The sequence below is a fragment of the Pelobates fuscus genome, chromosome 12, assembly GCF_036172605.1.
Source record: "Pelobates fuscus isolate aPelFus1 chromosome 12, aPelFus1.pri, whole genome shotgun sequence".
NCBI lineage: Eukaryota > Metazoa > Chordata > Amphibia > Anura > Pelobatidae > Pelobates > Pelobates fuscus.
Window position 1 is genome coordinate 1,149,342 of NC_086328.1, and position 21,615 is coordinate 1,170,956.

A 21,615-nucleotide genomic window follows, 5' to 3' on the forward strand; every position below is an offset into this window, starting at 1 on the left:
TGTATACCTGGTATTATCTCTCTATATACCCTGTGCTAGCTCTCTGTATACCTGGTATTATCTCTCTATATACCCCGTGCTAGCTCTCTGTATACCTGGTATTATCTCTCTATATACCCCGTGCTAGCTCTCTGTATACCTGGTATTATCTCTCTATATACCCCGTGCTAACTCTCTGTATACCTGGTATTATCTCTCTATATACCCCGTGCTAGCTCTCTGTATACCTGGTATTATCTCTCTATATACCCTGTGCTAGCTCTCTGTATACCTGGTATTATCTCTCTATATACCCCGTGCTAGCTCTCTGTATACCTGGTATTATCTCTCTATATACCCCGTGCTAGCTCTCTCTGTATACCTGGTATTATCTCTCTATATACCCCGTGCTAGCTCTCTGTATACCTGGTATTATCTCTCTATATACCCCGTGCTAGCTCTCTGTATACCTGGTATTATACTCATTGTTGTCCTCATGTCCCCACAGATGTTGGCTCACTGAACCAGTTATTCACATTGTGCTAAACATCGGTTTGTTTGCGATAGTTCTTGTACTAAACTGTGGAATGTTAATCGCCATGGCACGATGTGTACTACGCTTGATGCCACATACACGTGGAGAGAAAGTCCAGCACTGTGTAACGCTGCTGGGACTGAGCTGCATGGTGGGACTCCCATGGGGAGTAGCCTTCTTCTCATTTGGGTTCCTGTATCTTCCGATGCAATACGTATTCAGCATCCTGAACTCCTTGCAAGGTACGACCTTTACCAGCTCTGCTTAGTGTTAAACTGCCTAATGTTGTTGGCACGTTATAGCTAAGGACTTGGCCTTGAATTGCCATCGGATATAATGTTGTTGGTATTGGGATACATAGGTAAGTTACAGTTAAACTGGGTGGGTTATATTAATAAAGGGACACTCCAGGCTCCCACACACGTTAGATGCACTGTGTAGGTTAGGTTACAGTTAGTTATACTGGGTGGGTTTATATTATTAAAGAGACACTCCAGGCTCCCACACACGTTAGGTGCACTGTGTAGGTTAGGTTACAGTTAGTTATACTGGGTGGGTTTATATTATTAAAGGGACACTCCAGGCTCCCACACGTTAGATGCACTGTGTAGGTTAGGTTACAGTTAGTTATACTTGGTGGGTTTATATTATTAAATGGGACACTCCAGGCTCCCACACACGTTAGGTCAGTGATGGCGAACCTATGGCACGCGTGCCACAGGTGGCACGCCGAGCCGCCTCTGTGGGCACCTGGCCACAGGTCGCCGGAGGGAGGGTGCGCTCCGCCGGCGCATCCATAAGGCGGCACAAGTGGCCGCCTTAGGGTGCAACGGCCCGGCGGGCGCAAAACCGGAGTGACCGGCAGGAGGTGAGCGCATAGCGCTCCCGCCTGCCAGGCACTCTGTGTAGCGTGGCCGAGCGCGCTGCAGTACATGCTTCCTGTACCCGGGCGGACGGAAATTAAGTGCTCACAGAGAGAGCACTTCCTGTCCGGCCGGTTACAGGAAACTGAGCTCCGCGGTGCGCTCGGCCACGCTACAAGGTAGGAGATCAAGGACAAGTGGGGATGGGAGGGGGGAAGAAAACTGAGGGAGGGGGGAAGAAAACCGAGGGAGAGATGGGAGGGGGGGAAGAAAACTAAGGGAGAGATGAGAGGGGGAAGAAAACCGAGGAAAGACACACACACACATCACCCCACACAAACACACACATCACCCCACACAAACACACACATCACCCCACACACACCCCACCCACCCACACACACACATCACCCCACACACACACATCACCCCACTTACACCCCCCCCCCACACACACACACCCCCCACACACACACACCACCCCCCACCCCCCCACACCACCCCCCCACACACACACACCATCCCACACACACACACACACCCCACCCCCCCCACACACACACACCACCCTACACACAAGTACATCACCCCAAACACATACACTGTACCCCTCAATGCAGTGTGTGTACACGTAGCAGTCTGTGTGTGTGTGTGTACTCAGCAGTCTGTGTGTGTGTGTACTCAGCAGTCTGTGTGTGTGTGTGTACTCAGCAGTCTGTGTGTGTGTACTCAGCAGTGTGTGTGTACTCAGCAGTCTGTGTGTGTGTATTTAGCAGTCTGTGTGTGTGTATTTAGCAGTCTGTGTGTATGTACTGAGCAGTCTGTGTGTGTGTATTTAGGAGTCTGTGTGTGTACTCAGCAGTCTGTGTGTGTGTGTGTGTACTCAGCAGTCTGTGTGTATTTAGCATTCTGTGTGTGTGTGTGTATTTAGCAGTCTGTGTGTGTGTGTACTCAGCAGTCTGTGTGTGTGTGTATTTAGCAGTCTGTGTGTGTGTGTGTACTCAGCAGTCTGTGTGTGTGTACTCAGCTGTGTGTGTACTCAGCATTGTGTGTGTGTGTATTTAGCAGTCTGTGTATGTGTGTGTGTGTGTGTGTGTACTCAGCAGTCTGTGTGTGTGTATTTAGCAGTCTGTGTGTGTGTGTGTGTACTCAGCAGTCTGTGTGTGTGTGTACTCAGCAGTGTGTGTGTACTCAGCAGTCTGTGTGTGTGTGTGTATTTAGCAGTCTGTGTGTGTGTATTTAGCAGTCTGTGTGTGTGTGTACTCAGCAGTCTGTGTGTGTGTACTCAGCAGTGTGTGTGTACTCAGCAGTCTGTGTGTGTGTGTGTGTATTTAGCAGTCTGTGTGTGTGTATTCAGCAGACTGTGTACTCAGCAGTCTGTGTGTGTATTCAGCAGTCTGCTAAATACAGACAGACTGCTAAGTACACAGACAGACTGCTAAGTACACAGACAGACAGACTGCTAAATACACATACAGACAGACTGCTTAATACACATACAGACAGATTGCCGAGCACACACACAAACATGTTAATTAGTTCGGACAACTGTATGAGTTTTTTCTAAACTTAAACCTCAGTATTCAGGTTTAATTGCCGTTTTGGCACTTTGAGGGAAAAAAAATTGGCATGTATTACGGTTTGGGCACTCGCGCTCAAAAAGGTTCGCCATCACTGCGTTAGGTGCACTATGTAGGTTAGGTTACAGTTAATTATACTGGGTGGGTTTATATTATTAAAGGGATACTCCAGGCTCCCACACACGTTAGATGCACTGTGTAGGTTAGGTTACAGTTAGTTATACTGGGTGGGTTTATATTATTAAAGGGATACTCCAGGCTCCCACACACGTTAGGTGCACTGTGTAGGTTAGGTTACAGTTAATTATACTGGGTGGGTTTATATTATTAAAGGGATACTCCAGGCTCCCACACACGTTAGGTGCACTGTGTAGGTTAGGTTACAGTTAGTTATACTGGGTGGGTTTATATTATTAAAGGGATACTCCAGGCTCCCACACACGTTAGATGGACTGTGTAGGTTAGGTTACAGTTAGTTATACTGGGTGGGTTTATATTATTAAAGGGATACTCCAGGCTCCCACACGTTAGGTGCACTGTGTAGGTTAGGTTACAGTTAATTATACTGGGTCGGTTTATATTATTAAAGGGACACTCCAGGCTCCCACACACGTTAGATGCACTGTGTAGGTTAGGTTACAGTTAGTTATACTGGGTGGGTTTATATTATTAAAGGGACACTCCAGGCTCCCACACACGTTAGATGGACTGTGTAGGTTAGGTTACAGTTAGTTATACTGGGTGGGTTTATATTATTAAAGGGATACTCCAGGCTCCCACACACGTTAGGTGCACTGTGTAGGTTAGGTTACAGTTAATTATACTGGGTCGGTTTATATTATTAAAGGGACACTCCAGGCTCCCACACACGTTAGGTGCACTGTGTAGGTTAGGTTACAGTTAGTTATACTGGGTGGGTTTATATTATTAAAGGGACACTCCAGGCTCCCACACACGTTAGATGGACTGTGTAGGTTAGGTTACAGTTAGTTATACTGGGTGGGTTTATATTATTAAAGGGATACTCCAGGCTCCCACACACGTTAGGTGCACTGTGTAGGTTAGGTTACAGTTAATTATACTGGGTCGGTTTATATTATTAAAGGGACACTCCAGGCTCCCACACACGTTAGGTGCACTGTGTAGGTTAGGTTACAGTTAGTTATACTGGGTGGGTTTATATTATTAAAGGGACACTCCAGGCTCCCACACACGTTAGATGCACTGTGTAGGTTAGGTTACAGTTAGTTATACTGGGTGGGTTTATATTATTAAAGGGACACTCCAGGCTCCCACACACGTTAGATGCACTGTGTAGGTTAGGTTACAGTTAGTTATACTGGGTGGGTTTATATTATTAAAGGGACACTCCAGGCTCCCACACACGTTAGATGCACTGTGTAGGTTAGGTTACAGTTAGTTATACTGGGTGGGTTTATATTATTAAAGGGACACTCCAGGCTCCCACACACGTTAGATGCACTGTGTAGGTTAGGTTACAGTTAGTTATACTGGGTGGGTTTATATTATTAAAGGGACACTCCAGGCTCCCACACACGTTAGATGCACTGTGTAGGTTAGGTTACAGTTAGTTATACTGGGTGGGTTTATATTATTAAAGGGGCACTCCAGGCTCCCACACACGTTAGATGCACTGTGTAGGTTAGGTTACAGTTAGTTATACTGGGTGGGTTTATATTATTAAAGGGACACTCCAGGCTCCCACACACGTTAGATGCACTGTGTAGGTTAGGTTACAGTTAGTTATACTGGGTGGGTTTATATTATTAAAGGGACACTCCAGGCTCCCACACACGTTAGATGCACTGTGTAGGTTAGGTTACACTTAGTTATACTGGGTGGGTTTATATTATTAAAGGGGCACTCCAGGCTCCCACACACGTTAGATGCACTGTGTAGGTTAGGTTACAGTTAGTTATACTGGGTGGGTTTATATTATTAAAGGGACACTCCAGGCTCCCACACACGTTAGATGCACTGTGTAGGTTAGGTTACAGTTAGTTATACTGGGTGGGTTTATATTATTAGAGGGACACTCCAGGCTACCACACACGTTAGATGCACTGTGTAGGTTAGGTTACAGTTAGTTATACTGGGTGGGTTTATATTATTAAAGGGACACTCCAGGCTCCCACACACGTTAGATGCACTGTGTAGGTTAGGTTACAGTTAGTTATACTGGGTGGGTTTATATTATTATTAAAGGGACACTGTCATACATGATGCCATGACTTCTTTTCTGGGAGTTGTAGTTTTTTTATTTGTCTGCAGTAGATCATTGCCATTTGAAATACAACTCCCAGAAAGCCATGCTGTATCTTTGAAGTGCCTATGATGGTATATGATCAGCTTTTCTGGTTTGGTGAAAACTCACTTTAGATGCTGCATAATATGTCATTAAATGTCACAATTCACTGCTTTCATGATGTCTTCCATCTCTCTAGGATTTTTCATCTTCCTTTGGTACTGGGCATTATCCCAACCGCGTGGAAAAGACTCAGTGCGCTCCTCCTCCTATAGTAGTGCCACACCAGCCTCTCCCCGCACCGAGCAAAGCGTAACATTGTCCGATCACAAGAAGCTTCTAACATGAGTGTCTGGCAATGAAAATGCCACCAACACAAGCACAGAAGTACAGAGCATCAGCCAGACTAGCAGAACCTCTGTGATCATTCTTCTTTGGCCGTCACTCATGTACCTCGCTGTTTATTGGAAAGAATCCAACAACTGATTTTACTAAAGCACTTTATTGAGAGATTCAGCACTTTGACAAACTATGAACCTTCATTCCCCTTCTTTCCACTGCAGAACATTCATTCGTCTCCTGTCCATAGTGTTCATTCACCCTCTCTCCACTCCAGAATGTTCATTCATCTTCTCTCCACTCCAAATATTAGATTCACCCTCTTTCCACTCATTCATTTACTTTCTCCACACCAGGACATTCATTCATCTCCTGTCCATAGTATTCTTTCACCCTCTCCACTCCTGAATATTAATTCTTTCACCCTCTCCACTCCAGAACGTTGATTCATCTCCCCTTTGCCCCAGAACATTAAAATGACCCCAGCTAGCCGAGATAAAGCTCAGAAAGCCTCACTTTGGTTCTCTTACTCCAACAGAGTCATTACATGAGATTTGCTTTTACAATGGTTTTACATTGGCTTCACAATGGCTGGTTGGTTTCTATGGCAGAACACTTGCAAGGCAAACTGAGTAAGGAGCCGGTGGGGACTGCAGTGAATTTACCAGAAATCCATTTAGTGTGAGTCAGACATGAGGAATGGTCTGTGATGGTTACAGACACTAGTGAGACCCCCAATCTGAGTGCCAGCTGTTCAAAGTGTGGTGGGGGAAGTAGGAACCCATGCTGGTATCATGCAGGCTCTGCCGTGAGAACATGAGATTACAACCTGCGTTGGTTGTCCAGGTGGGATAATGTCTCAGTACATATGGACAATGCAACGCCAAGGAGCCTAAAGGGATAGCTGCCCAATGCAGACACCATGTCCTCTTCCTGCTGCAATGTACTGTATAAAGGAGTTCTATTGTACGATGTTATATATTTAATATAGCCCAGGAGCACTCAATATACTGCAGAGCAGTTAGACACTGCTGGGAAAAAAAGAAATGATATATGTGAATATTGTAAGCAACAAATATAACCTCCGCGCTTTCTGCGGAGCATACTATAGCATGACGGTTTATAAAGAACCCATGTAGGGATGGTGTCACGTCACCGCAGCCTTTTCTGTCCCTTCTCTTTGCTATAAATAAAGATAAATGCCTAAAAGGAGTCGTGTGTTTTAGTAAAATAGAATTAATGCCAAATGCACTATTTTGGTGTAAGATGTGTGATTCTGTGACCTGCATGCATTTCATTTACTAACAGACCGCCTTATTTACTAGCATGGATATTAGACACCACGACTGACATTCAGATAATTCAGCAACACCCGCATGGGGCAAGTTGGCTTCTGAATTATAGTGTGTGTAGTCCGTATTGCAGCCCCACAACACCAACACTGTAATCCAGGGTCGAGGAAGGGATAGGCAAACCGGATCGACCAGGTTTACAGAATTAGTCCGCGCTATGTGCAGCCAGCACACAGGCAAATGGTTATTTCTGATAAAAGCAGTCTACCTATTGTAATAGTTAAGTCATTAGAGCAGACCAATATAACCCCAATAAGGAAAACCAGTATTTACACTTAGATTAATATTTTCTGAAACAAACCATCATACTAGAATTAGGATTTTTTAAAAAAGAATATTAATAGGATTAGCATATTGTAAAGCAGAATGATACCGGGAACCAAATATCTGTGCCGATCCTGTTGGTCCAACCAAATTTGCCATTGGTGAGCAGGTGGTGGACGTTTTTGCCGACTTTGGATAATATTTAATTTTTTTGAATAAAGTTGTGTTTGGTAAACAGCCAACAGATTTACACAGACTAGACTTAGAACAGGACATAATGCCACTATTATTGCCCTCTGCAGTTAACATGGACCTTATTAGCCATCTCCACTCACCACACACAGTTTTTATCAGTTTAGAAAAAAGAAAAATCCAGTTTCTTCTGACCTTCATACAGAGCTAAGATCTGGTGCATGGACTCATGGTATGCCCACCAACTTCACACCATACAAGTACTTGTATGGCATCACTTCCCTCTGAGGGACAGGCAGACTTCTATTTTAGAGTCATCAATGTTATAGTAACCAGGAACAGGAACCAAATGCTGGCAACTGAATAGCCCATGACCTATGCGTGGATCACATTGTAACAAGATCATGACCAAACGACCGGCTCACACAGGGGCCCTTCTCAAAAGAAATGGAGGAGCCAAATCTTATAACTCTTTAAGTTTAGATTCCAATATTGTTGAATAGGTAAGGCAGTGGCTGAGTGACAGGCAACAGAGGGTTGTAGTCAATGGAGTATATTCGAAGCTTGGGCTTGTCACCAGTGGGGTACCTCAGGGATCTGTACTTGGACCCATTCTCTTTAATATTTTTATTAGTGATATTGCAGAAGGTCTTGATGGTAAGGTGTGTCTTTTTGCTGATGATACTAAGATATGTAACAGGGTTGATGTTCCAGGAGGGATAAGCCAAATGGCTAATGATTTAGGTAAACTAGAAAAAATGTTCAGAGTTGTGGCAACTGACATTTAAATGTGGATAATTGCAAGATAATGCATCTTGGACATAAAAACCCAAGGGCAGAGTACAGAATATTTGATAGAGTCCTAACCTCAACATCTGAGGAAAGGGATTTAGGGGTGATTATTTCTGATGACTTAAAGGTAGGCAGACAATGTAATAGAGCAGCAGGAAATGCTAGCAGAATGCTTGGTTGTATAGGGAGAGGTATTAGCAGTAGAAAGAGGGAAATGCTCATGCCATTGTACAGAACACTGGTGAGACCTCACTTGGAGCAGGGGCGTACCTAGAGCATTTGGCACCCGGGGCGGACCCTGAGTGTGGCACCCCCCCCCCCCATAATAAAAATTTAAGAAAACACCCACATTTTTTTCAATGTTTTCAATAATATTTATTGCACAAATTTGTAAACTGCTAGTAACATTTGTAAAATGCGCCAGCTTTGTAGAAGGGGGGAGACCAGTGCTTTTGTAGAAAGGGGCTGGTGAGAACCTTCTAGAAAACTCCTGCCCTGCCCCTTTCTACAAAGCCCCTTGTCTTGCCCTTCATATAAAAACCCTGCACCCCGATCACATAAATTTCATACACTCCCTACACATGAAAACCCTGCACCCCGATCACATAAATTTCATACACTCCCTACACATAAAAACCCTGCACCCCGATCACATAAATTTCATTCACTCCCTACACATAAAAAACCCTGCACACCCCCTTAATAAAAACCAAAAACGTGCACAACCCCTCTTAATAACAAAAAACCTGCACACCCCCCTTATAAAATCCCTGCACACCCCCTTAACAAAAAACAAAAATCAGCAGTGCACATCCTCCCTTAATAAATAGAATACTGCAACCCCCTTAATCAAAAAAACCCTGCACCCCCATTATTTAAACCTCCCCCTTTAATTCTTTAATCCACAGCCCCCTTTAATTAATCCACACCCCCCTTAATTAATACACCCCCCTTAATTAATCCACAACCCCCTTAATTAATACACCCCCATTAATTAATCCACACACCCCTTAATTAATACACCCCCTCAATTAATCCTCACTCCCCCTTAATTAATCCACACCCCCCTTAATTAATACACCCCCTTAATTAATACACCCCCTTAACCCCTTAAGGACACATGACATGTCTGATATGTCATGATTCCCTTTTATTGCAGAAGTTTGGTCCTTAAGGGGTTAATTAATACACCCCCTTAATTAATACACCCCCTTAATTAATCCTCACTCCCCCCTTAATTAATACACCCCCCTTAATTAATCCTCACTCCCCCTTAATACAGCCCCCTTAATTAATCCTCACTCCCCCCTTAATTAATACACCCCCTTAATTAATCCTCACTCCCCCCTTAATTAATACAACCCCCTTAATTAATCCACCCCCCCTTAAAACACCCCCTTAATTAATCCTCACCCCCCTAAATTAATACACCCCCTTAATTAATACACCCCCCATAATTAATCCTCACTCCCCCTTAATTAATACAGCCCCCTTAATTAATCCACACCCCCCTTAATTAATACACCCCCTTAATTAATCCTCACTCCCCCCTTAATTAATACACCCCCTTAATTAATCCTCACTCCCCCCTTAATTAATACACCCCCATTAATTAATACACCCCCCTTAATTAATCCACACCCCCTTAATTAATCCACCCCCTTAATTAATCCACACCCCCCTTAATTAATACACCCCCTTAATTAATACAGCCCCCTTAACTAATCCACACACCCCTTAAAACACCCCCTTAATTAATCTTCACTGCCTTAATTAATACACCCCCCTTAATTAATCCTCACTCCCCCTTAATTAATACAGCCCCCTTAATTAATCCACCCCCTTAATTAATCCTCACTCCCCCCTTAATTAATACACCCCCCTTAATTAATCCACAACCCCCTTAATTAATACACCCCCATTAATTAATCCACCCCCTTAATTAATCCACACCCCCCTTAATTAATACACCCCCTTAATTAATCCTCACTCCCCCCTTAATTAATACAGCCCCCTTAACTAATCCACACACCCCTTAAAACACCCCCTTAATTAATCCTCACTGCCTTAATTAATACAGCCCCCTTAATTAATCCACCCCCTTAATTAATCCTCACTCCCCCCTTAATTAATACACCCCCCTTAATTAATCCACACCCCCTTTAATTAATACACCCCCTTAATTAATCCTCACTCCCCCCTTAATTAATACAGCCCCCTTAATACACCCCCTTAATTAATCCTCACTCCTTTAATTAAACCTCCCTCCCCTTTAATTCTTTAATGGCCATTATCCACCCCCCCTTTAATTAATTAAGCCCCATCACATAAAATGACTACTTACATTTTGATGATGCCTTGACCGACTGGGTGCCTCACCGCCCGGATATTGGATCCTTCCGCTGGATAGTTCCGTGAAGGCGGGCTGACGGCGCTGCGCACGACGTCATCATGTTGCGCGACGCCGCGGCCCGCAACACTCCTCCCCCTTCTCATCCTGGAAGTAAGTCCTGCCGGGCCGCAAAGGTGCTGCGGCTGTGCGCAGCCGCCGCACCGTAATGATGGGGGGTGACACATGACACTGGACGTCATGGCACCCCCCTAGTCAGTGGCACCCGGGGCGGGCCGCCCCCCCCCGCCCCCCCCTTAGTACGCCACTGACTTGGAGTACTGTACGCAGTACTGGAGACCATATCTTCAGAAGGATACTGATACCTTAGAGAGAGTTCAAAGAAGGGCTACTAAACTGGTTCATGGATTGCAGGATAAAACTTACCAGGAAAGGTTAAAGGATCTTAACATGTATAGCTTGGAGGAAAGACGAGACAGGGGGAATATGATAGAATCATTTAAATACATAAAGGGAATCAACACAGTAAAGGAGGAGACTATATTTAAAAGAAGAAAAAACTACCACAACAAGAGGACATAGTCTTAAATTAGAGGGACAAAGGTTTAAAAATAATATCAGGAAGTATTACTTTACTGAGAGGGTAGTGGATGCATGGAATAGCCTTCCAGCTGAAGCAGGGCCGGTGCAAGGATTTTTGCCGCCCTAGGCAAAAAATTTTTTTGCCGCCCCCCCATATGTCCAGCCCACCATGTGACATCACAATGCCCCGCCCATATGCTCTGCCATATGGGCCAACGCCAGTCTTCACAAAGTGTCTTATCTGAAAAGACAGTGTGTTTACATTAAAAAGCCTACAGGCACAGGCTATAGACACCAGAACCACTACATTATGCTGTAGTGCTTCTGGTGACTATAGTATCCATTTAATGTGAGGTAAATTAGAGATTAGTGCCACTAATAATATATTGGATTGCCTACTTACCACCAGATGAGGACAAGAGGCTGATGATGGGCTCAGTCTGGCTCCACAGGTCTGGTGTAGAAGAGGCTGTCTGGAGACTGTTTTTAACAGTGCTCACAACAATTAACAAACAGGAAGCAGCTCCATTTTTTAGGGCCCCTTACACAGCTCAAGGTCTGGGCCCCCAGGGGGCATACGCCTACAATGCCCACCCATAAATCCACCTACATGGCCCATCCATGAGTTGGGGATGTTTTATGTGTGCAATTTGTGTAAGGGATGTAGTGTGTTTATAGGGGATGTAGTGTGTGTTTGCGTGTAAGGAATGCATTGTATGTTTCTGGGTGTGTGTGTGTAAGGGGTGCAAGGTTTGTTTCTGTGTATGTAATTGAATGCAGTGTGTGTCTGTAAGGGGTGCATTAATTATGTAAGAGAACGTAAGGGATGAATTGTGTGTTTCGGGTGTGTCTGTGTGTGAGTAGGAATGCATTGTATGTTTCTGTGTGTGTGTGGGGGGGATGCATTGTGTATGTGTGTAGTGTAAAAGAGAGGGTTTGTGGATAGGATAGGGACTGAGATGGGAACAGCTTTCTTTTTAAAAAAAAAAATTCATAGTGCTCTCCCCTCAATTATTGATTTCCCCTTCCCTTCTGTCCCTCCGTGTTCTCCCCTTCTGTCACTTAGTGCTCTCCCTTGGCCCCCTGTCCCTCTGCAGTCCCCCTTGGTGGTCTTCTCACTCCCCCCTCCCCCTTTAGTGGTCCTCCCTCTCCCAAACCCCTTAGTGGTCCTCCCTCTCCCAAACCCCTTAGTAGACCTTCCCGTACTCCCCCCACCCCCTTAGTGGTAATCACCCTCCTCCCCTCTCCTTAGTAGTCCTCCCTCCTTACCCCCCTTTGGTGGTCCTTACCCCCCTTAGTGGTCCTTATCCCCCCTCCCCTAGTGGTCCTTATCCCCCCCAACCTCCCATAGTGGTCCTTATCCCCCCAACCTCCCATAGTGGTTCTTATCCCCCCTCCCCTAGTGGTCCTTATCCCCCCTCCCCTAGTGGTCCCTATCCCCCCTCCCCTAGTGGTCCTTATCCCCCCCTCCCCTAGTGGTCCTTATACCCCCCCATCACTCCCTTAGTGGTCCTTATACCCCCCCCCCTTAGTGGTCCTTAACCCCCCCCCCTTAGTGGTCCTTATACACCCCCCCCTCCCCTAGTGGTCCTTATACCCCCCCTCCCCTAGTGGTCCTTATACCCCCCCCACTTAGTGGTCCTTATACCCCCCCCCCCTTCCCTTAGTGGTCCTTATACCCCCCCTCCCCCTTAGTGGTCCTTATACCCCCCCTCCCCCTTAGTGGTCCTTATACCCCCCCTCCCCCTTCCCTTAGTGGTCCTTATACCCCCCCCCCTTCCCTTAGTGGTCCTTATACCCCCCCTCCCCCTTAGTGGTCCTTATACCCCCCCTCCCCCTTAGTGGTCCTTATACCCCCCCCCCCTTCCCTTAGTGGTCCTTATACCCCCCCCTCCCCCTTAGTGGTCCTTATACCCCCCCCCTCCCCCTTAGTGGTCCTTATACCCCCCCCCTCCCCCTTAGTGGTCCTTATACCCCCCCCCTCCCCCTTAGTGGTCCTTATACCCCCCCCCTCCCCCTTAGTGGTCCTTATACCCCCCCCCCTCCCCCTTAGTGGTCCTTATACCCCCCCCCTCCCCCTTAGTGGTCCTTATACCCCCCCCCTCCCCCTTAGTGGTCCTTATACCCCCCCCCTCCCCCTTAGTGGTCCTTATACCCCCCCCTCCCCCTTAGTGGTCCTTATACCCCCCCCTCCCCCTTAGTGGTCCTTATACCCCCCCCCTCCCCCTTAGTGGTCCTTATACCCCCCCCCCTCCCCCTTAGTGGTCCTTATACCCCCCCCTCCCCCTTAGTGGTCCTTATACCCCCCCCCTCCCCCTTAGTGGTCCTTATACCCCCCCCCCTCCCCCTTAGTGGTCCTTATACCCCCCCCCTCCCCCTTAGTGGTCCTTATACCCCCCCCCTCCCCCTTAGTGGTCCTTATACCCCCCCCTCCCCCTTAGTGGTCCTTATACCCCCCCCCTCCCCCTTAGTGGTCCTTATACCCCCCCCCTCCCCCTTAGTGGTCCTTATACCCCCCCCCCTCCCCCTTAGTGGTCCTTATACCCCCCCCCCTCCCCCTTAGTGGTCCTTATACCCCCCCCCTCCCCCTTAGTGGTCCTTATACCCCCCCCCTCCCCCTTAGTGGTCCTTATACCCCCCCCCTCCCCCTTAGTGGTCCTTATACCCCCCCCCTCCCCCTTAGTGGTCCTTATACCCCCCCCCTCCCCCTTAGTGGTCCTTATACCCCCCCCCTCCCCCTTAGTGGTCCTTATACCCCCCCCCTCCCCCTTAGTGGTCCTTATACCCCCCCCCTCCCCCTTAGTGGTCCTTATACCCCCCCCCTCCCCCTTAGTGGTCCTTATACCCCCCCCCTCCCCCTTAGTGGTCCTTATACCCCCCCCCTCCCCCTTAGTGGTCCTTATACCCCCCCCCTCCCCCTTAGTGGTCCTTATACCCCCCCCCTCCCCCTTAGTGGTCCTTATACCCCCCCCCTCCCCCTTAGTGGTCCTTATACCCCCCCCCTCCCCCTTAGTGGTCCTTATACCCCCCCCCTCCCCCTTAGTGGTCCTTATACCCCCCCCCTCCCCCTTAGTGGTCCTTATACCCCCCCCCTCCCCCTTAGTGGTCCTTATACCCCCCCCCTCCCCCTTAGTGGTCCTTATACCCCCCCCCTCCCCCTTAGTGGTCCTTATACCCCCCCCCTCCCCCTTAGTGGTCCTTATACCCCCCCCCTCCCCCTTAGTGGTCCTTATACCCCCCCCCTCCCCCTTAGTGGTCCTTATACCCCCCCCCTCCCCCTTAGTGGTCCTTATACCCCCCCCCTCCCCCTTAGTGGTCCTTATACCCCCCCCCTCCCCCTTAGTGGTCCTTATACCCCCCCCCTCCCCCTTAGTGGTCCTTATACCCCCCCCCTCCCCCTTAGTGGTCCTTACCCTCCCCTCCTGCCCCCCTTAGTGGTCCTTACCCTCCCCTCCTGCCCATGTAGCGTGGCCGGGCGGCGCGGAACGCGGGACAGGAACCTTTGTTTCCTGTACCCGGCCGCCGGCGGAATGACAGGAAATGCTCACTGAGTGAGCACTTCCTGTCATTCCGCCGGCGGCGGGTACAGGAAACAAAGGTTCCTGTCCCGCGTTCCGCGCCGCCCGGCCACGCTACATGGAGAGACCGGCAGGAGGGAGCGCTCTGCGCTTCCCTCCTGCCGGTCATAAACCCGGCCGCCCTCCATGCAGCAGTGCTGCGCCGCCTGGGGCTTGCTAAAGCGCTCAGGCGGCGCAGCATGAGGAGGCGCAGCGGGGACAGGGATCCGGCGCCCCCTGGTAAGTTGCGCCCTAGGCGGCTGCCTAGGTCGCCTTACAGGTGGCGCCGGCCCTGAGCTGAAGTGGTAGAGGTTAACACAGTAAAGGAGTTTAAGCATGCGTGGGATAGGCATAAGGCTATCCTAACTATAAGATAAGGCCAGGGACTAATGAAAGTATTTAGAAAACTGGGCAGACTAGATGGGCCGAATGGTTCTTATCTGCCGTCACATTTTAGGTTTCTGAAGCATTCCATGAAGTGAGTGAGATGTTCCATACCGCTAATAAAAGTACAAGAAGCAGACAGTGATGTTTAAGTGATTTATTTAGGCTGTTAGCGAGACCCCAATCTGTTCCAATATGCCTCTTCTCTTCAGTGCTTTAGCAACTGCAACCACACAGAGCAGAAGTAGCACTGCACCGGCCACCAGAGAGCCAGGAAGGACGAGTGGATTGAAACCTGTAAAAAGTTAGTGTTTAGAAGATTCAAGAATCCATCACCAACTGAGACCAGCATCAAGACTATCCCATGGTTACACCAGACCCCCTCGCCAGTCACGTGACTGCTTAGATATTACTCATTAATAAATACAGGGTTGACCTAGCCTGTTTGCAGCTTGAATGTACACTTTAAATCGATGCCGTACTGCTTTAACTGATTCTGCCTACTTATATCATAAAATTGTGCATGTAAATCAAAAACCCCGCATGTTCAGCGAGGGAAATGCCTGAGGATTGCTGTCGGGGCACCTCAAGTCTGTCTGTACCATTTCTTTGCACTACAAAAAAATAAATAAAAAATAAATAAATAAATAAATAAATAAATAAATAAATACAGGGTTAGCTGGAAAGAGTCCAGAGACTGAACGCTGCCCAGACACCAAGTTAAAACTAGCCAGCAGAGAGGGACATTTACTGACACGGTCCTGCGTAAAAACCCTGGTCCACCAATGCTACAGGTTAGTTGATCCACCAAACTAAAATCAATCTTACCAGACTCTGGCCTCCCGACGCTGGATGCTGTGGATCTAATAAGCTTTACAGGTCCGCACGAGACCACTTTCCTGTAGGGGTCGTACAGGTCCCTCCGCCGACGAATGGATTCTGTATTAGGCTGTAGACAGACTGGTTTGGTAATAGACAGTGCATGCCAAAAAGCCCTAGGTTCTCTGTGGCAGAGAAATGACCTGGGGTCGGTCATATTCTCGCCATCACCCTGAAACATTGTCCTGATATCTCAAGGCATCTTACCTTCTCGCATTCTGTGCCATTTTTTTGACAGAGCCAGATTCGACAGTGCAGATAGACTTCTGGGTAATCCATAAAGTGAAACATTTGTAGTGAGAAACGGGTGAAAGACTTGTTCTCAGTGGGGATCATCTCTACCGTGGTGTCATTGCCGTACCTGTCAAGAACAACATACCTTTTTAACCCCTTTATTTGCGATCCTGACAACACTGCCTGCCAAGTAAAAAATAAAAAGCAAGGCGTTAACATGTGGCAGAACTTACCACCTATTCATTTGTTTTCCCCTCATTTAATTTGTTTTACCCTTTTCCCATTCCGGAGTACTTCAGACGAACAAAATCCATTAGTGTCCTGAACGAAGACCACCCCTGTACCCCATTAGAACGTTCACACCAGCAACTTAAGTTCGAAACTGTAAGGGAAGTAATAAATGAATGCTCCCTTGGGTGGCCGCCATTTCGTATCTCCGAACACATGTAGCAGAAAAAAGAATGGCGGCCATTTTGTCTCCCAAACGTGGGCAGTGGTACTTTGTCATCCAGTGCCTGGAACTCTTTTCGGCTAGGCACTCACACGAACACTGTAAAGATGGGACCGCTGCCAGTTCTATTTCCAGACCACATATACGAACAATGTTCAGGAGATATGATCTAGCGAACAGGGGGAGCATTCATATCGCAAAATGAAGAGATTAACTTGCTTGGTGTTTGCACAGGAATCCCACGAACAGAGACCGGCCAGGTCACCTATTTTCCTGGAACGGTTTTGGGCTAGCGCCTCGTTTCTGTCCGGTCAAAACTTTACCTCAATGGCATTAGTTTCACCGAACCGATCAGAGTGATCTTTGGATAGGTTATATACTCCTATCGGGGCTATTCGGGGGATGTACTTTTTAGGGGGTTCCTGAGTATGGTGGGGACACTTTTGGGGTACTGTAGATTTTGTATGGGTTTTCTGTACCTGAGAGATAATGGGATTAGAGGTTTTTCCTCACACAACTATCTCTCAGGCACAGAGGATCCTGGGATTGAAAACCCTATATTTGTGTGTTGGAAGCCCCATGTAGGGGTCTGGGCAAAAAAAGCCATGTGTGGCCTGAATAAAATCAGTTGACTCCCAGAACTAGGTTTTGTCTGATTACTGGCGGAATGAATGTCTGTTTATTTTAATGGTTTCAGAGTGGCTGAAGGAAGGAATTTGCGGAGGTAACCAGTCGGTTTACCCGTGGTCCGCTACACATGTAATGGCGCCAAGTGAGACACTGGCATGGAAACAGGAAATGGGCACATTCTAACCCCTTGGAAATGATCAGATGTCTGGTTAGGTTGCTGTGGTTCATTCCAGGTGTTGCCCAGCACTCCTCTAATTCCAGGCTCAAGTGGCTTTGTTGAACTTGACCATGAAGCTGGATCTGAACGTAGAGCCGTTTAGACAGGGGGATGGCTGGCACCCAGTCATAAGGTCCTAAGAATGCAGCTGTTGGGTGGAGAGTCATGGTGACATTAATTGTTCCCTCCTTAACCACGAAGGTTACCAACCTGAATGTAAGAAAAACAGATGAATAAACAAGCTAGATTATGGGTCATCACAGTGTGCCAAGCTAGGAAGAAGTGCCCTCACATGCCCTGTTGTGAATTGCTAGTCTTTCAGGATGCTTCTACCCAGTCTGCACCAAGCCCTTTTAACTAAATATTTAGAGATTTTCAGAGGAATGTGTGAGATCCATCACCTAGTGGAATATTAAAGAGAAATGTGGGAGAAAGTTATATCATAGATTTCAGCCACTCATCCATAACACCCTCCAGCAGTGTAACTCTTAGGGGATATGTTTGTAGAAATGCCACTCCGTGTCACATACGAGGAACTGGTCAGCAGAGGATATGGCAGAGATACTATGTGGTCATAATGATAAACACAGGAGAACGTGATGCTGATATCAGAGCTCCGGGAGATTAGCTCCCCTGGGATCTGTTGCCTCTTCTCCAAACTCTGGTGTGAACTCAGCTCGTTGGAGTAAATGACATGAGACTCATTCACCTGCCATAAAACACATCATGATAGAGATTGAGCAATGCACATGTTCAAACACTGGCTTCCAATGAACACAAACTATCTTATGACCCACCGTTGGCAATAACCTTTCCACATATTTTAGCATTTAAAATGTAAGGTTCATCCCTGCACAACATGCTGTGGAAATAAACCCCAAGTCACAGCAATTTGCAAGTTCAGACCCTTGTACTGCATGACATGACAAAGGACGAGTGAAATACAGTCAAGCTAGTGCTGGTAATATTTACAGACCTTGCCAATACATAGCTGAAGATTATCTCCACTTACATAGAGCTGAGTTCCACACAACGTGTGGTTAAGGTGGGTTAGAGTAACAGACAGATGGAGATTAGAGGCCTCCTCGACCTTACACGTTGGATTGGACAGGTGTAGGAGTGAAGCAGGAACCCCCATATCACTGAAGACGCTTTTCAGAACCTGCAGCTTCATGTGGTCATTGTCACAATTCAGGTCCAGGTTTATAGCTGCAGAAAAAGGAAGGTTAACCAATGATATGTTAATCAACCTCAAGCCCTGTTAGCTGGAAAGACATGGAACACAATACAAGAGTCTGCAGCATGGCTTATCGACCTAAATTAAGTTCCGGGAAACTCAGTAGCCAGATACCTGTCCTGGGACACTGAAGAGGCATTGTAGCCATATGATGGATTAGCCATGGGGAACTCCAGCCTCCTGATATTCCTGTGGGTTACAGGTTAAAGCGACCTTTCTGTGTTACAGCCCTAGTTTATGTACAATAGAATGGGCGGAATCTCACAGGCCGCCAGCTCCCCGCCACCCTACAGGCTGCCAGCTCCCCGCCGACCCACAGGCCGCCAGCTCCCCATAACCGCCGACCCACAGGCCGCCAGCTCCCCGCCGACCCACAGACCGCCAGCTCCCCGCCGACCCACAGACCGCCAGCTCCCCGCCGACCCACAGACCGCCAGCTCCCCGCCGACCCACAGACCGCCAGCTCCCCATAACCGCCTGCGACGGGCCGACCCACAGACTCCCCGTCACATTACACATCACCCACCCTATACTGGAAGGAAGGCAGAACCTCCCGACTTGGCTGGTTGACATTCTCAGAGACGTCACCCCAATAATCAGACACTGGGACATAAATAGGGTCCCCACACAATCAGATCAGCAATAAGGGGAGGGCAATGGGTGCTTTAGACACTAAATTAAACAGACACTGACCAGATGAATATATAGGATTATAAAGTGTCCTGCTGCAGGGAGGGGTGGAGAAGCCCATTTAGTAAACGTTCCCCTGACGAGACGTGTTTTGTGGAAGTTGTACAATAATATCGTCTAGGAAACCGTCAATGCAGAGATTGAGAATGGAGAGGTTTATAACAGGGCTTTGTGGGCAAGTCTATACATTTTGGTAACAGACCCTCCCATTACCTTCGCATTTGGGGCCAGTGAAGCCGGGCGTGCAGGAACATTGCTTCTCTCCTTGAATGAAGTGACAGGTTCCTCCATTGGTACAATCATCAGCGGAGCACGCTGGAGGAGAGTGTTCGCTGCTCCCCACTCTCTGACTATTGGCCCAAGGGTCATGGTAAAACTTCCTGACGCCGCCCTCCGAGCTTGGCCCTGCCATTAAGAGTTAAGCATACTCAGCCCCTACATCCATTACAACCCCCCCCCCCCCCCAGCTTTCCTGAACACATATCACACGTATTAATGCTGAGCCTCAGAAAATGGTCTTTCCTGCAATATGAATCATTCAATACACTATAGGTACCATAACCACTTCAACAAGGTGATGTGGTTATGGTCCCTATAATGTTTCTCTAACACAGTCACGGCACACACACAGTCACATGAAACACCCTGTGCATGGCAGTTGCATGAAACCAAGCCCAGCGAGTGGAAATAATGGGGGTCATGTTACCTTGAGGTGGAGTGATCTCGTCACAGCAGACAGATATCAGGAGAATAGTCCATAAATGGACAAAGAACCAATGGACAAGTCTTCTCTCCATCTACCAATGAGAAATAATGAACCATCACAGAACGCCACATACAGTGCTTATAGTGTGTTCATTTTTACAATAAGGAGCATTTTCAGTATTGACGCAGCCATTATCTACTCCCTTGGGTTCATAAAGGGCCCATTCACGTAATAGCACTGACATCTATTAGTACATGAGACACAACTAGCACCATCTCTGCTAAAATGGGGGCCACTGGGGGTAGGGAGAGCGGGTTCACGTCTTTACCATTAACTTCCGTAAAGACACCTTGATCACAGTCAGGGCTGCAGGGACCCAACCTAAATAAACTCCCCACCCCACAACCGTCTGTAATTAGTGCATTAACCAGGTGTACTCCAGGTCTGTGATTAACACCAGACACCGCTGACCCCCTCCCCCAATATCCAGGAGCCCCTTCCCCAACCACACGAAGGGCAATCAGAACCTGAACAGCTAGTGTGATAGAAAGACTTACCTGAGCTACGAGACACAACTGACTTACCTGTGTAGAGCTCACCATATTAATGGTATATATTCTATGGACAGCAGTATGGCGGGAGTATTAAATGTTATATATTTTATAGTGGGTGTATTATTATATATTATATGATGGGAGTATTAGTGGCATATATTATATATAATAGTATTATTATAGGTGGGAGTATTATGATTATATGATGGAAGTATTATTTTTATTATTATTATTATATGGTGGGAGTATTATTATATGGTGGGAGTATTATTATATGGTGGGAGTATTATTATATGGTGGGAGTGTTAGTATTATTATATGATGGGAGTATTATTATATGGTGGGAGTGTTAGTATTATTATTATTATTATTATATGGTGGGAGTATTATTATATGGTGGGAGTATTATTATATGGTGGGAGTATTATTATATGGTGGGAGTGTTAGTATTATTATATGATGGGAGTATTATTATATGGTGGGAGTGTTAGTATTATTATTATTATATGGTGGGAGTATTATTATATGGTGGGAGTATTATTATATGGTGGGAGTGTTAGTATTATTATATGATGGGAGTATTATTATATGGTGGGAGTGTTAGTATTATTATATGGTGGGAGTGTTAGTATTATTATTATTATATGGTGGGAGTATTATTATATGATGGGAGTATTATTATATGGTGGGAGTATTATGATTATTATTATATGATGGGAGTATTATTATATGGTAGGAGTGTTAGTATTATTGTTATATGGTGGGAATGTTAGTATTATTCTATGGTGGGAGTGTTAGTATTATTATTATATGGTGGGAGTATTATTATATGGTGGGAGTATAATTATTATATGGTGGGAGTATTATGATTATATGATGGGAGTATTGTTTTTATTATTATTATTATTATATGGTGGGAGTATTATGATTATATGATGGGAGTATTGTTTTTATTATTATTATTATATGGTGGGAGTATTAT

General features: G+C 46.7%; 3 protein-coding genes across 4 annotated transcripts in view; 2 read left to right on the top strand and 1 right to left on the bottom strand.

Annotated features, from left to right (window-relative positions):
• LOC134579042 (adhesion G-protein coupled receptor G1-like) overlaps window positions 1–6,774 on the top strand; it is a 108,551-nt gene extending 101,777 nt beyond the window's left edge. For both annotated transcript variants that reach the window (XM_063438175.1, XM_063438173.1), the window contains exons 13-14: window positions 488–756; window positions 5,423–6,774. In XM_063438175.1, the coding sequence (XP_063294245.1) occupies window positions 488–756; window positions 5,423–5,571 (418 nt within the window). In that variant the 3' untranslated portion in view covers window positions 5,572–6,774. The remainder of the gene's footprint in view (window positions 1–487; window positions 757–5,422) is intronic.
• Window positions 6,775–15,196: 8,422 nt separating this feature from the next.
• On the bottom strand, window positions 15,197–20,717 carry LOC134578779 (uromodulin-like). The gene is made up of 9 exons (XM_063437817.1): window positions 20,664–20,717; window positions 20,080–20,170; window positions 19,587–19,778; window positions 18,459–18,655; window positions 17,977–18,155; window positions 17,414–17,656; window positions 16,122–16,275; window positions 15,864–15,984; window positions 15,197–15,330 (listed from the first exon to the last, which is right to left on the bottom strand). Exons 1-9 carry the CDS (start codon window positions 20,679–20,681, stop codon window positions 15,197–15,199), a joined length of 1,329 nt encoding a protein of 442 aa, XP_063293887.1. The 5' UTR covers window positions 20,682–20,717.
• DRC7 (dynein regulatory complex subunit 7) overlaps window positions 20,567–21,615 on the top strand; it is an 89,051-nt gene continuing 88,002 nt past the window's right edge. Inside the window, exon 1 of the mRNA XM_063437410.1 lies at window positions 20,567–20,688. The gene's annotated coding sequence lies outside the window, so the exon portion shown is untranslated. The remainder of the gene's footprint in view (window positions 20,689–21,615) is intronic.